At 45.1% G+C, this 16,811-nt stretch overlaps 1 protein-coding gene across 1 annotated transcript in view; it reads right to left on the reverse strand.

Moving 5' to 3' along the window:
- Positions 1-5,043: 5,043 nt before the first annotated feature.
- Positions 5,044-16,811, reverse strand: part of TMEM40 (transmembrane protein 40) — a 79,947-nt gene continuing 68,179 nt past the window's right edge. The window contains exon 13 of the mRNA XM_019433612.2: positions 5,044-6,909. Coding sequence (XP_019289157.1) covers positions 6,863-6,909 — 47 coding nt within the window. The 3' untranslated portion in view covers positions 5,044-6,862. The remainder of the gene's footprint in view (positions 6,910-16,811) is intronic.

Below are 16,811 nucleotides of genomic sequence, written 5' to 3' on the forward strand. Positions count from 1 at the left end.
AGGAATTTCATGATTGCGATGGACCCATGGGTCCTCTGTGTTTCCCCTTTTTGAATGGGAGTGTATATTGTGATGCTCAGCTCCTGTCTCATTATAAGTTGAGTATGTGGGGGCAGATAACTTCTCCCTTCAGTCCACAGGACTTCAGATCAAGAGAAACCATGCCCAAGTGCCTCCTCAACAACTGGGTAAGATTTAGTTGTTGAAAAACTAGACTTCAGGCCTGAGCCTGAGGCTGTAATGGATAAGAAATTGGGGATTATGGGAAGGGGGGGATTTTATTTTGCATGCTAGAGGGAACTTGGGGACCAGATAGTAGACTAAGGTGGCTAGTTTCCAAGCATGGGCCCTAATGAACCGTGCCTCCTGATGTTCATGGCTTTGTGTAGTCCCTTCCCATGTTGAATCTGGGCTGTAGTCCCTTCCCATGTTGAATCTGTGATCTAACTAACAGAAGGCAGCAGAAGTGATACTGTGCCAGCTCTGGACCTATGGATTAAGAGGACCTGGCAGTTTCAGCTTTCGCAGTCTGGGGAACCCTGAACTGCTTTATTAGAAGTCTGTCTACCTTGTGCTGGAAAGACTACAGGGAAAGGCCTTAGAGAGAGAGAGAGAGAGGCCATGAAAGGACTTGGAAAGAGAGAATTTCAGCCTGCCCATTACTGCTCAGTCCAGACTTCCAGCCATCCCCACCAGTTGGCCAGACATGAGAGCACCATCTTGGATGTTCCAGCAGAATTGAGTCCTCAAGGGACTGCCACCACTGCTGACATCAGGTGGAGCAGAACTGACCCCAGATGACCCCAGTCAACCCACAGAATCATGAGAGATCATAAAATAGTGGTATTTTTAAGTCACCAAGTTATGAGGTAGCTTGTAAGTAAAACACCATTGGCCCAACCCAATCTGAAACCAAAGAACAAGGAAGCTCATTCATGGTGGCCATATAATCAACTTCCGAGGCAGAGAGTAGAATGGAGAAGGGTGGAAAGTGGATCTGGAGGAGTAAACTGAAAATAACTAATTTTGGCTTTTTTTTTAATGTTTACTTATTTTTGAGAGCGAGCAAGAGAGAGAGAGCATGCACATGCATGTGTGAGCGAGTGGGGGAGGGGCAGAGAGAGAGGGAGACACAGAATCCAAAGTAGGCTCCAGGCTCTGAGCTGTCAGCACAGAACCCAATGTGGGGCTCGAACTCATGAACAATGAGATCATGACTTAAGCCGAAGTCGGACGCTTGACCAACTGAGCCACTCAGGCACCCCAAAGATAACCAATTTTGAACATGATGGCTTGAATTGGATGAGAGAGAGGGGGATTCCTGGGTATTTGATGTTTAGAATCAGGAGGATTGCAACACCTTTACCGAAGCAGGAGATGCTGGCCAACAACCAGGTTTGGGAGGGAAAGTCACGATTTTTTTTTGTGTAAATTGAGGTGGAAAGGCTTTGAGACACTCATGTGGCAGGGTCAACAGAGAGGAATGTGGGAATGCTCGGTGTGTAATTATGGTAACTGCAGCTGAGGGTGTACATGAGCTTACCTGCAGAGGGGGTCAGAGTGAGTGAGAAAAGAGCATGGACTGTGCCCTGAGAACCCCAACATGTAAACAGTCATGCCTTTTCCTTCCAAGGAGATAAAGGGCAGACAGAGAGGTAGAGGAAAATGAGGACCACGTAATGTCAAGGAGGCCAAGAAAAGAAAGTGATGGGTGGACGAAGTGGTCTACCAAATGTCACATTGCTCAGATGTCAAGTCAGAAGAGGGCAGAAGGATTCATTGAGATTGGTAGCCTTCCTCCCTTATTAGACAGCATTAAATGAATGGGTCTGTGGGACTGGATTTGGCAAGGGAGCTGTTGCCAAAGCAAGGGAGCTGTTCCCATAGAGTGAACCCAAGTAGCCGGTAAACCCATGAGGTGCCCAACCTCATTAGTCATCAGGGAAATGTAAATGCAAACCACAATGAGATTCCATTTCACACCCACCAGATTGGCTAAAAATAAAAAGCTTAACAATACCAGGATTTGGCGAGGATGTTGAGCAAATAGAACTCTCATGCACAGTTGGTAGGAATATAAGCTGGTACAACCATCTTGGGAATGGTTGGACATTAACTAGTGTGGTTGAGGATGTGCACAGTGTGCTGGGCCAGGTACCCTGGGAAACAAACTCTGAGAGGAGGCTTGTCTGCAAGAGATTTATTGGAGTACTCTCGGGATCAACACTTGTGAAGGAGTGAGGGCAGCAGAATTTCACACGGAGAGAAGATGAACTGCAAGGGAGTTGTAATAGAGACCTTAGTCACTGGGAGCTCTAAAAATGGATGGCTCATCACAGCTGTCCTGAATTGATGGAAGGGACCCCTACATTGGCCAATCACTGGCTAGGGCTATCTCCAAGGAGGAGTCATAACATTGGACAAGGCAGTCCTGTCCATTAAAGGGCAAGACTCCTGGCAGCTGGAGAGTGTGTGCCTGGTCCTGATAGAGGAGATGTGGGCACACACTACACTATTCGCTACACTTCTGTACCATTTAGATGCCCTGCTTTGTAAAATATGCTAACGCCATTGAAGAATGACTCCTCCAGGATTCTGATTCTTCTCTTTTCCTGGGGAAATTTTAACAGGTTGGTGGAATGAGCTACAGCTCCCACACTACAGCTAGTCTACTTGTTGTCTCCTTCCTTTAACTACCCATTCTAGATTCTCTAGCCCTGCGCTCATGCCTGTGCCAGTCTAAGTGGCTTACCTAGCGAGATGGTCCAGACCTCCATCTCTAAGAGGTCCAAGACCCTGGTCACCGTGCTCGTCTTCCTCATGGTTGCTGCATCTATTTGCCATCAAGAAACGCACAAGTGGGTCACCTCCAGTGTCAAATGTATTTCTTTCTGTCCTTTGTGTAACAACAGCTCTGCTTCCTTCTGATGTTGCAGTCAATTCATTTGCCAGGAGGGTGACTCCTCCTCTTCTTCTTTTTTTTAAGTTTATTTATTTTGAGAGAGAGAGAGAGAGAGAGAGCATGAGCAGGGGAGGGGCAGAGAGAGAAGGAGAGAGAGAAAATTCCAAGCTCAGGGCTCAAACTCACAAACCATGAGATCATGACCTGAGCAGAGACCAGGAGTCAGACACTCAACTGACTGAGCCACCCAGGTGCCCCGGGTGACTCCTCTTCTTGCCTATTGGCCTCTTGGCACCAGTAGCCTGAAATGATCAGGTAGCAGCTATAGCTTAAAGTGCAATGGGGCTCTCATATCTCCTGATGGAAGCACCCCCTATGCCTGCACCTCCCACCCCCTGCCAGGAACCAGGACCTGTGGCCCTGCAGAGCCCAGAGCTGTGAGGATGGGGAGCCCATATTCTCCCAGTGGCTCACTGGGAGCATGGTGAGAGTCGTCATTCTTACTCCCACCCCCTGATTCCCCAATCCATTTATTCTACTTGTAGACCGCACCCATCAATGGCATCAGTATAGCGTGGGAACTGCATCTTTGCAGAGTATCATTTCCAAATTGGTGCCTCAGCCGCATCTCTTTTTTTTCTAGCTAAAGTACTTTTTTATTTTTAGATCCACCAAATGTTTTAAATATAACAAAATTTAATATACAAACTGGGATCACAACAGCATCCACAGGACAGCAGGAGTCGGGGAGAAGGGGGAAGAAGGGGGAGGGCAGGTTTTCAGGTTCCTAACTGCCTCTTTCACCCACAGTCCTGCATGTTGCCTGTGAGAACATGGTCTTAGCAGAGGACGAGTCAGAGTAGCCAGAGGCGTAGGGGCCTTGAGCCTGCTCTAAGGTGGCCTCAGTTCGGTAGGCCCCTCTGACATGACATCCTTGCCATCTGTAGATCCATTACCAGATCCAGCTGGGAGACAACAGGAAAGTGGTTGTTACTGAGAGGACCCTTATCATTCCTCCGGATTCTGCTCATCACAACTTTGGGGCATAAAATAGAGTTTTCTAGAGATTTTTAGGTTGGCAAGAGCTAAAATGCATGTGGGAAAAGAACAGAAATTGAATCTGAGCCTACCTCCTACCAAGATTCCTTGCCTATGACTCTAGAAAGCTGGAGTCGTGGATCTGCTCAGATGTTTGGGAAAAGGAAGGAATGACAGAGATTTGGGCCCAAAAGGGCTGGAACCTTGCCGGCTCTTGACCAAGAAAGCCTCTAAGCAGACGAGGGAGGTCTGTGGGAAGCAGCTTACGGCCAGTGGTACTCAAGACACCATGATGGTACCATGGCTTTTAGGCAGACTTTATTGAATATATGGAGGAGAGAAACAGAAGTCAGAAAAAATTAAGAACTAAAGTACCTGCTTCTTAGAGGTCTGTGAAGTAGAGATACTCCTAGGCTGGGACTGGGAGAGACCCCAAACCTGTTCTTCCCTTGAGCCCAAGTTTGACCAGCTTAGATGTAGGCTTCAGCCCCAAAGTCCTCCAAAGGCCAGCAGCTTCTGGGCAATGTGGAATGTCTTAAGTTCAGTGGATACCATGGTCATATGTCACTACGACACCTCCTTTTCTTTAAAAAAAATTTTTTTTAATGTTTATTTATTTTTGAGAGAGAGAGCGAGTGCATGTGTGAGCAGGGGAAAGGGACAGAGAGAGAGGGAGACACAGAATCCGAAGCAGGCTCCTGGCTCCAGGCTGTCAGAACAGACCCTGACATGGGGCTCGAACCCACAAAACATGATATCGTGACCTGAGCCAAAGTCAGACGTTTAACCAACTGAGCCACTCAGGCACCCCCTAAATCTCCTTTTCTATAAAGTGAGTCCTTTGGACTAATGTGATATTTTCTTTCTTTCTTTTTTTTTTTTTTTAATACAATTTGGGGTGCCTGGGTGGCTCAGTCGGTTAAGCGTCCGACTTCAGCTCAGGTCATGATCTCGCGGTCCGTGAGTTCCAGCCCCGCATCGGGCTCTGGGCTGACGGCTCAGAGCCTGGAGCCTGCTTCGGATTCTGTGTCTCCCTCTCTCTCTGCCCCTCCCCCATTCATGCTCTGTCTCTCTCTGTCTCAAAAATAAATAAACGTTAAAAAAAAATTTAAATACAATTTATTGTCAAATTGGTTTCCATACAACACCCAGTGCTCATCCCAACAAGTTAATGTGATACTTTCTGAGACCAAACATTAGTAGATCAAACACTCTGCAAGTCTTTAGATTGGCTGAGACCCAGTAGCCAGGAAAGGTAAACTCACATCAGGAATATGTGTCCCAGTCGAGATGAATTACTTCTTCTTCTATGTAGAAGAGGTCCAATTTAATTAACTTGCCACCAAATGGCTGGTGGGGCTCTTTGAAGGCTGGTGTCACACTGATGTCTCCATGTTGACCTTTGTTGCTGGAGAATTGGACACTCAGCAGTGGCAGTAGCTACATCACTCTTAGTGAATGCAGGACCTCTATTCCTGCCACATGGCTTCTTCATTGTGAGCCTATTATGTCACAGCTGGTGGCACAGACTGACTGATGACCTGGCTGAGTCATGCTGCCCGCTTGGTTGTTTAGTACCTCTTCCACGAGATGGATACTTTCTGGTGTCAACATATGATGCAAGATCTTCACACTTTGTCCCCCTTTCCATGGGCCCACACACAATCCTCTTTCCCAGACTGCCTTGTCCCCAGTCTTTCAATATTTATCCTTCCTGTTTTTGCCACTGCCCATCGTCTGTATTTATTCTTACCTCAGGCTACTTCTCTTGTCCACAGAATGGATGCCCGAGTGCACTGCCCCAAGCCCTACCCATTGGGAGGATTCACCTCATTCTTGTCTTAAAGGTCACCTCTGGGTGAGGCTGTAATGTCCCTGTCCTCCATTTTCAGCTTATCCCCACCTACCAAACAGACCTGTCTGTGAATCGTGCGTGGCCTTCTCCCTCCTTGTCAGCTGGCCAGAAGGGAGCCTCATGCAGCAGTGGGTGTGAGATGGAGGAGAGGTGTTGGTGGAACGTTGGTGGATGACATGGGTTCTAGGCCACCTGCCTGTGCAGCTTATTTGTGACCTCTGGCCCTGCTTGTGCCTGATCCCAAACGCACCATCTTACTTTGGATTGCTGTCGAGTCCACCTGACATTATGACTTGGGGGGGTCTGACAGATCCCAGCTTGTAATGGGCCATTCTGGCTACAGGATCACTTCATGTTCCACAGTCAGGTCTCTACCAGTGCCCACCCCAAAAGGAGATTCTCAAAAGGCAATAATTCTCTGTTGCTGATTGAATGGCTCTGCTCCAGAGCACTAGGGGTCCTGATCGTGTTTATTTCACTGGGCTTGCCATAAACATGTGGTAGCTTTTGCCACCACAGATACATATAATACCATAGGATCTTCTGGGCCATGTGACCTGGAAGGCAGAGAAGCCGGCAGTCCGGCCTGGATCTACTACAGAGCCCTTTTCCACGAGGATCTGCTCAGGAAATGACAGCCTTCCATGTCATTCAGAAAATAGGCTACATTAGGGTAAAATGTGCTGACTCCCGCCTGCAGAAATTTACCAGGTATTGCGCTTCCTTCTGAATGGTGAGAGGTACAAGATACGATCACATGTTCCTTACTTTGCAGGGACTATCTCAGCAGGCCCCAGACCACTCCTTCAAAACCACACCAATGTGGTGAGCCCCTGAAACTTAATAGGCTGAATAGCCTGTCTTCTAGAGTCCTTGCATCCTTGTAGGGTTTATCTCTTACTCTATAGAGCCACGTCCTCTTTATCCAGTCCTACAAACCCTACTTCACTAACAGAACAGACCAATGTGATGTTTTACCGAGGTCCGGATGGTCCAGTTCCTTCAGCCTTTATTATGACAGAGAGCAGGAGAGAGAACGCAGCCTGGAGGTAGATGGTGAACATGTATCATTGTCTGCCCCATGTAACAGTGAACTGTTTTGGGATCTGTTTTCCTATTGGGGATGAAAAAGAATATATAAGCCAGATCAGTGGTTGGATACCATGAACTTAAAGCTATGTTAATCTGTCTAGTAAAGCTGCCTCATCCAACACAGTGACTGCAGTTTGATTTTTGCATGGGGCAGATTAGTGGATTAAAAAGGGGGCTAGATGGTGACTGCTCCTCCTGAATCATTTAGATCTTATACAGAGACTTATGAAGAAAGTATTCTCAGCCTCACTTTGCAAATGAGGAAACTGAAGCTTTGAGGGTTATAATAATTTATTGTGAAACCTTCCACTTTGTCAAATGTTTGACTCACAAGCTTTTGCATTTAACCCTATGAGATATCCAGCCCACAGCTGTCATTAGTGAATTTAGGAAAGTGAAAAACAAGATCTGACTGAATTGCTACATGTCCATACACACCCATCACGCTTTTTGTTGGAAGTTCCCCTAAGAAGGCTAACTTGGGGATCAAATGGGGCCAATTCTGCCTAATTTCTTAAGAGTGGGAAATCAAACCCAGTTGAGAAAGTTTTGTTAGCTTTTATTCCTGGCCGCTTTTTGGATGAGCTTTATTTCCAAATGCTGTATGCCAGGATGTTTCCTCATTTGATTTTTCCAGGATCGTGATGGAAAAAAAAAAAAAAAAAAAAAGAGGCAAAAGAATTGCCAGCCCAAATTAAACACACACATGTTTTGACTCAACGATTCCATTTCTAGAATTGGAAACTTAATCTGAATAATTTTAATAATTAAGATAATTAACTATTATGACAATTGTAATTATTCAGATAATCATTAAGGATGCACCAAAGATTTAGCTTATGAGAATGCTCCTGGAAAAACAACCTAAATGCCCATCATATTTTGGTGAGGAATTTATTGGCATGACACATAGAAAGACTTTGTAAGGCTATACACTAAGGCGGTGGTCCTCTAAGTGTGGCTTGGGGACCGGCAGCATCAGCATCACCTGGGAACTTATTTAAAATGTAAACTCTTGGGGGCGCCTGGGTGGCTCAGTTGGTTGAACCTCTGACTTCGGCTCAGGTCATGATCTTGCAGTTGGTGAGTTAGAGCCCTGCATCAGGCTCTCTGCTGTCAGCATGAAGCCCATTTCAGATTTTTTGTCTCCCCCCACCCCATCTCTCTGCCCCTCCCTCTCTTGCTCTCTCTCTCTTTCTCAAAAATAAATAAAACATTTAAAAAATGTAAATTCTTGAGCCCCATCTCACACCCACAGAAATTCTGCAGTGGGGCCCAGCTCTCTGAGTTTTAACAAGTCTTCCTGGTGATTCTGTTTACATGTTCAAGTTTAAGAATCACTGCTCTAGGGGCTCCTAGGTGGCACAGTCAGTTAAGCATCTGACTTTGGCTCAGGCTATGATCTCACGGCTTGTGGGTTTGAGCCCCACATTGGGCTCTGTGCTCAGAGCCTGGAGCCTACTTTGGATTCTGTGTCTCCCTCTCTCTCTGCCCCCCCTCCACTTGCACTCTATCTCTCTCTCTCAAAAATAAATAAACATTAAAAAAAATTTTTTTAAAAGAACCATTGCTCTAAGGTGTTATTAGAGATTGTTTCTTTCTGAGTGGAAATATTTCAATGTTCTTATATTTTATGACTTCCCTAAAGTAAACATTACATTGCCAACTGACATAAGATACCCAGTAAAAGAAAAAAAAAGTGAAAAGAAGAAAAAGGAAACTCTGAGTTTAAGTGAAGAAAAAATGCTAAGAAAAAAAACAAAACAGAAAAAAAGCATTCCCGCCTCTCCTATGTTTTTTCTTTCCCCCACTTTATCTGTACCCCTACACCAATGGGAAGCTATGTATTTATAAACTTGATTAGTGCCTAGGACATTTTGCAGCTGCCTTTTTTTCTCATTTAATATTACACAGTAGCATTTCTGGTGATGCCATGGGCTCTAGAATCATCACCATCATCATCATCTCTCTCTCTTTCTCTTTTTTAATGTTTGTTTTTGAGACAGAGTGTATGCAAGGGAGGGAAGGGCAGAGAGGGAGAGGGAGACACAAAATCCAAAGCCTGACACAGGGCTCGAACTCACGAACTGTGAGATCATGACCTGAACCAAAGTCAGAGGCTCAACTGACTGAGCCACCCAGGCACCCCATCATCATCTTTTTTTTTAATGGAGGTATTAATTTTACTTTGTTCTCTTGGTCACCTTTCCCCCTGTGTTGTTTTCAATTTTTGCCATCATAAATAATACTGCCACCAATATTTGCACATATACCTCTCCCCAGATTTCAAATTATGCCCTTAGGATAGGTTCTTAGAAGTGAGGTTGACGGATCAAAGGATAGAAACACTTTTAAGACTAACATTGCACAAGACTGCCAGTTTCCAAACAGTGAGAAATGTCATGATTTAAAATAGTTTTGCTAATTAACAGAGAAAATAAATTACTTCTTGTTGTTTAAATTGTCATTTCTTTGATTGTTGGAGACAATGAACAGCTTCTCTTTTCAAAATAAACTAATATCGGGGAGCCTGGGTGGCTCAGTCGGTTGAGTGGCCGACTTCGGCTCAGGTCACGATCTCGCGGTCCATGAGTTCGAGCCCCCCGTCGGGCTCTGTGCTGACAGCTCGGAGCCTGGAGCCTGTTTCGGATTCTGTGTCTCCCTCTCTCTCTGACCCTCCCCATTCATGCTCTGTCTCTCTCTGTCTCAAAAATAAATAAACGTTTAAAAAAAATAAATAAATAAACTAATATTTATTCTTCCGGAGATTGAGCTGGGGAGGAAAGCTCTGGACCTCTCCCCATTAACGTCTCTGGGCCTCAGTCTCTTCATCTACAAAATGGAGTGATACCAGACTAATTGTGAAATTGAGATGAAGTTGGGAAAGCTCTTTCACACAGTATATTCTGCATCTGTGCATCACCATTACCCAACTTAGCATCAGATTTACCTAGTCATTGTAAAACCTTCTGTTTTGTCAACAATCCAGAAAACTTTTCACCACAACCCAAATCTTGAAAGCCTTCTTCTTTTGCAACCTGGTGCCTTACAAGGCTATGGGCAAAGTCCCCTCTTAATCTCTTCCGGTTTTTTGAGGGAAACACGACGACGCGTTTGTAGCCTTGATGGAGAAGTGCCGTCCATTAAGGCCTGAGGGTGTAATTATCTGACATGGGGGAGAAAACAAAGTTCAGGCACGCAAGGGCGCAGCCTCTCTAGCTCTGCAGACTTGACCTCGCGTTTGGGAGAAGAACCCATCAGGAAAGGTCAGAGACGCTCTTAGACCCAATAGAGACACTCCACGTACCAGAAACAGACCTGGGGCTGACCTGGCAGGTGCAGGAGCCAGAATACAGGTTAACTACTCTGGGCAAATTTCCTCTTTAATGTTTTTCTCCGTTGCTAGGAAACCTCATTTCGCCGCTGCTCACTGGTTAGAGCTCCCTCTTGTGTCCACATGCTGTAATCGTATCTTCAGTTGAGCAAAGAGCAAAGATTAGTTTTTTGGTTGTTGTTGTTGTTTTTTTTTTTTTTGTTTTTTTTTTTAATGATTTTTGAGAAAGAGAGAGATCATGAGCGGGGAAGGGGCAAAGAGAGAGGGTAACACAGAATCCAAAGCAGGCTCCAGGCTCTGAGCTGTCAGCACAGAGCCCAAAGCCGGGCTTGATCATGACCTGAGTTCAAGTCCAGCACTAACTCACTGAGCCACGCAGATGCCCCTACTTTTTGTTTTTAATATAGGATTTGGTTTAAACCGTTGTTATAGTGGAATATAATACATATAAAGGTATCCAAGATAGACACACCAGTTGGAAAATAGTTACAAAGTAAACACGCAGGTTAACGACCACCCAGGCAAAGGAGAACGCTACCAGTACCTCAGACCTTCTGCACCTGCCTCCTTTCCTGCGCAGTCATGCTCTTTCTACAGTTTAAACACTTTGCCTACGCTTAGTGATCTGTGTATCGCTTTTCTTCACAGTTTTATTACCTGTATATGTGTCCATAATCAATATGGCTTTGGTTCTTTCTACTTGGAGACTTTATATAAATAAAACTGTACATCTCCCCCCAGTAGTAGGTCATTCCCACTGCTCCATGGGGCCACAGCTGGTATTGCCAGACACCAATCTGGGGGCTGTGGAGTGGTATCTCATGGTCATTTTGCGTAATTTATTTTAGTTTGCAGTTATTTATATTTAATGTAATTTAGTTTAATTTCTTTAATTTACTTCCCGATAATGAGATAAAGCATATTTCATGTTTATTGGCCAATGGCATTTCCTCTAATTCAAAGTGCCTATTCAAAATTTTTTTTGGTGCTTTTCTTTTGGGTCGTTTGTGTTTGTAGCAGAAATCTCTAGTTCCTGATCTTGGCTAATCTTGGATTTCAGCAGCTATTATGGTGAGTAGATTTTTTTTTTTTTGGTTTTTTTTTGACATGATTTCAAACATAAAGAGAAGTTGCAAGAATAAAACAAATCCCTTTCACCAGATTCCCAAATGTTAACATATTACCACATTTATTTTATCCTTCCCTAAGTACATTTTTCCTGAATTTAAGAGCAACTTGAAAACATGATCCCTCTTTATCCTAAATCCTTCAGTGTGTGTTTACTAAAAACAAGGGCATTTCCTTACATAGACACAGTAGGGTGATCAAAGCCAAGAAACTAACAGTGATACATTAATAATGTCTTAATAGTGACACATTGGTAATGTTTTATTGATCCCAATCATGTCCTCTATAACTGAAGACAATTCAAGATCATGTTTATATTCACTTGTGATATCTCTTTAGCCTCCATTAATCTGTAACAGCTCCTTTGTCTTGTATAACATTGACACTTTTGAAGAATGTGGATCAGTTATTTTGTAAAATGTCCCTTGATCTGAGTTTGCCAGATATTTCCCCCCATGATGAGATTCAGTTTATATATTTAGGCAGGAATGTCACAGTAGTGATGCTGTTTTCCAAAGCATCATTTTAAAGCCCCAAATCCATCCAATACATTGTTCGTTCCTTTAGAGATAAGAGATTGTTGAATATAAGATTAGAGATTTTAACACCATAAAACGTGAAAAGATGAGAGAAGATCACTGAAACATATATATTTAGACACCAAATATTAGACAAAGGATAGCATCAAAAATACACCGAGAGGGGCACCTGGGTCGCTCAGTCGGTTGAGCGTCTGACTTCAGCTCAGGTCACAATCTCGCGGTCTGTGAGTTCGAGCCCCCCGTGACGCTCTGTGCTGACAGCTCCAGAGCCTGCAGCCTGCTTCATATTCTGTGTGTGTCTCTCTCTCTGCCCCTCCCCTGCTCATGCTCTCTCTCTCTGTCTCAAAAATAAATAAAAATATTAAAAGAAAATACATCGAGAATTCTTACAATCAATAGAAAAAAGGTAAGCAAACCGACAGAGAAAAAATGGGCTAAAAACTTGATCCAGCTCTTCCCAAAAGGGGAAATTCAAAAGGATACTAAATATGTTAAAAAAAACTAATAAAGTGCTTAATCTCATTAACAAACAAGAAAATGCAAATTAAAACACAACAGGATAACATTCTATGCCTAACATATTGGCCCAAATTAAAAAGCCATCAATGGGGCGCCTGGCTGGCTCAATCAGGGGAGCATGGGGCTCTTGATCTCAGGGTCGTGAGTTCAAGTTCCATGTTGGGTGTAGAGATTGCTTAAATAAATAAACTTAAAAAAACACACTTAAAACTAAAATAAAGAGACATCAATACCAAGTGTTGGTAACCTGATAATGTCACTGGATGTGTCAGAGGATAATTTGTCAACCACTTGGGAAAGGAGTGCGGTTTAACGTAGGAAAGTTCAATATATGCACACTCTGAACCAGCAATTCCACACCAGGAATCCCTGCACCAGGAAGGACATGCACAATGTTCATAGCATCATCGTCACAAAAGCCAAACACTGGAAACCACCAAAATGTTCATCAGGAACAGAAGAGATAAACTGTGACATGCTCACCCAAGAGAATACTCCACAGCAGTGCCTCTCAAATTTGAGCATGCTTCAGAATCACCTGGGGGGCTCTGTGTCCACCTAAAAACTGGTACACAAAATCGCTGGAATCTACTCCTGAAATCATTATTGCACTATATGCTGACTAACTTAGATGTAAATTAAAAAGTAAAAACAATAGGGGCGCTCGGGTGGCCGAGTCAGTTAAGTGTCCCGACTTGGGCTCAGGTCATGACCTCATGGCTCATGAGCTCAAGCCCTGTGTTGGGCTCTGTGCTGATGGCTCAGAGCCTGGAGCCTGCTTTGGATTCTGTGTCTCCCTTGCTCTCTGCCCCTCCCCTGCTCGCACTCTGTCCCTCTCTCTCTCTCTAAAATAAATAAACATGTTTTAAAAAGTAACACAATAAAAAACCAAATAAAATTAAATTAAAACTAAAACAGGGGCGCCTGGGTGGCTTAGTCGGTTAAGCATCCGACTTCGGTTCAGGTCATGATCTCGCGGTCCGTGAGTTCGAGCCCCGCACAGAGTTGGGCTCTGTGCTGACCGCTCAGAGCCTGGAGCCTGTTTCGTATTCTGTGACTCCCTCTCTCTCTGACCCTCCCCCGTTCATGCTCTGTCTCTCTCTGTCTCAAAAATAAATAAACGTTAAAAAAAAATTAAAACTAGAACAAAAAAACAAAAAAAACACAAAACTACACACTTGTACACAAATGCTCGGCAGCATTACTCATCACAGCCAAAAAGTGGAAATGGCCCAAGTGCCCATCGACAGAACAACAAATAAACAAAATAGTCCATACAATGGACTATTATTCCACCATGAAAAGGAATGGAGTGCTGACACACAGTACAGCATGGATGAACCTTGAAAACATTATGCTAGGTGAAAGGAACCAAATGCAAAAGGCCACCCATTATATAGTTCTGTGTATATGAAATGTCCAGAATAGACAAATTCATCGAGGCAGAAAGTAGATTATGGTTGCCATGGGCTGAGGGAAAGGGAAATGGGGAGTGACTGCTGACAAGGTTTTCGTGGGGGGTGATGAAGAGGTTCTATGCTAGATTATGATAATTGTGCATCACTCGGGGACTACAACCAAAGCTATTGAGTTATACCCTTATTTTATTTTTAAATTTTTTTTAAAGTTTATTTATTTATTTTGAAAGAGACAGAGAGGGAGGCAAAGAGAGAGAGGAGAGAGAGGAGAGACAGAATCCCAAGCAGGAATTCCCATGAACTGTGGGATCGTGACCTGAGCCAAAATCAAGATTCAGAAGCTTAACCAACTGAGCCACCCAGGCACCTCAAGTTATACCTTTAAATGGATGAATTGTATGCCATGTGAATTATTTCAATGGTGTTTAAAAATCACATATGCAGGGGTGCCTGGGTGACTCAGTCAGGTTAAGCATCTGACTTCCACTCAGGTCATGATCTTACAACTCATGAGTTCAAGCCCTGCATCAGGCTCTGTGCTGACAGCTCAGAGCCTGGAGCCTGCTTTGGATTCTGTGTCCTCCTCTCTCTCTGCCCCTCCCCTGCTCTCTCTCTCTCTCTCTCAAAAATAAACATTTAAAAAGAATAAAAATACCAATCACATATACAGATTGCAGACCTCACCCCACAAAGTTTGTGATTCAATAGGTCTGGAGAAGGGCCCAAGACATCTCATTTCTTTCTTTCTTTTTTTTTTTAATGTTTATTTATTTTTGAGACAGAGAGAGAGAATGAGCTGGGGCGGGGAAGAGAAGGAGGGAGACACGATCTGAAGCAGCCCCCAGGCTCCCAGCTGTCAGCACAGAGCCTGGTGGGGGCTCCAACCCATGAACAGTGAGATCATGACCTGAACCGAAGTTGTATGCTTAACAGACTGAGCCACCCAGGCACCCCAAGACATCTCATTTCTAACAAGTACAGAGATGATGATGACGGTGGTGGTGGTGATGATTGGCACTGGGTCCAGGACCATGCTTGGAGAGCTCCCACTCTGCAGCAGTAAGAACAATCAAGTTACAACTATACACAACTACTCCAGACTATTCCAAACCAGCGTTTACTTTGCTTTCTGAAACTTACAAGATTCCTTAAATTCACCTCCTGGGACCCAGGCACCCTTGCTGTATCCCTGTCCGACTTACTTATGCTGAGAATGGGCCACTGGCCTGGTAGATGGGGCAGGCAGGTCCCCTCTCTCTTCCTCCCTCAGATACCCCTGTACTGGAGTTGCCTTCTGGAGGTGAGATCACTCCCCACCCTGCCCCCTACAGTTCCCAGACACTCTTCTCTCTCCTTGCTCCTCCTTCTACCCCAGGCTCCCCTCCCAATTCTCAGATTACCCAGGGTCCCCTGAAGCCCCGCAGGCCACCCTCTCACTGCAGTCTTAAATCTGCAAAGGCCCACCTCTTGGGCCCTGTTCTCTCCTGTAAGGGCCATGTTAGAGGTGAAGGAATGGTGCATTTTTAACCTTGGTTGAGCCCCTACTGGGTGCCAAGGACTATAAGTGCCCCTCATTTATTCCCACAACTGCTCTATGAGATAGTAATAATATTATCATTCCATATCACAGATGAGGAAGTCAAGACTGGGAAAGATGAAGTAACTTGCCCAAAGTCACACAGCCAGTCAGAATTAGAAACCAGCTTCTTGGGGTGCCTGAGTGGCTCAGTCAGTTAAGCATCTGACTTTGACTTGGTCAGGATCTTGCGGGTTTGTGAGTTCCAGCCCCACTTCCGGTGAGCTCAAGTCTTGCCTTGGGCTCTGCATTGACAATGCAGAGCCTGCATGGGATTCTCTTTCCCTCTTTCTGCCTTTATTTTTCCCTCTCTCTCTGCCCCTCATGGGATTCTCTCTCTCTCTCTGCTCCTCGCTCACTTGCACTGCTCCCCCCCTCAGAAAAAAAGAAAGAAAGAAAGAAGCCAGCTCCTTTCCACTTTGCCACTTTGCAAGAAGCCTTTTTGAGCCCCATTCTTTGCTTCTCCCCTAGAAAATTTGCATTCTCTTGGAAGCCTATTTTCCAGGTGAGGAAACTGCGGTCCACAGAGGGGCAAGGACTTGACTGAAGGCACACAGGACATCTTGACAGGGCCTGGGCTTCCTTCAGGAGGCCCAGTCCTCTTCCTCCCCAGGCCAGATCTGGGGACAACTGCTACAGCTGGGGTTGTCTCTGCAGTAACCCTGGCTGGTCCACTCTGACCATCAGCTCGGCCTCCTAGGCTGGGATGGGTCAGGGCCTGTGCTCAGTAGCCTTGAGCCTTTCCCAGTGGGTAGGGCATCCTCCCAGAATTCTTTGCTCAGCAGCCAAGTCACTGAGGGAGCACCAGCCTGCTGTCGTCTGATCCTTTGCCTGCCCCTAGTCCTCCCACAGCTCAGGACTACCCATGTCCTCTGGGCCAATATCTTTCCTCCTCGGTGTCAGTTTCCTCTCACCCAGGCTTCGACCAGCCTATTCCCACTCTATAGTCAGAGGGGGCTCTCCAAACCTCAGAGCTGAATGCTTCACATCCCTCTCCCTGCAATTCCTTTCTATGGCTCCCCACGGCCATCAGGAAAAGCCCCAGGTCCTCCTCAGTCAAGGCCCTTTGATATCTGGCCCTCCCATTGCCCCACCACGGTATTTCCAGCCACTCCCCTCATACCACTGATCTCTGACCTCTTTAGAAGTACCCAATGTGCCCACCTAGATGTCAGAGAGCCTCTCAGCCTTTGCACACATTATTTCCTCTTCTCAAACCACCCTTTCCCTACCTCTCCATTTGGGAAAACAAGAGGTTGAGGGTAAAAACAAATAAAAGATGATGGGGCCTCTCCAGGGAGGGTTGTGATTCTTTCCTGTAGTTGCAGTCTTGGGGATCTCATCCAGTCCTGGGGCCTTGAATTTCATCTTCATGCTGATGTCTCCCAAACATGTATCCCCAGCCCA

Source organism: Panthera pardus, unplaced genomic scaffold, assembly GCF_024362965.1.
Source record: "Panthera pardus isolate Hobbes unplaced genomic scaffold, ASM2436296v1 HiC_scaffold_8, whole genome shotgun sequence".
Lineage (NCBI taxonomy): Eukaryota > Metazoa > Chordata > Mammalia > Carnivora > Felidae > Panthera > Panthera pardus.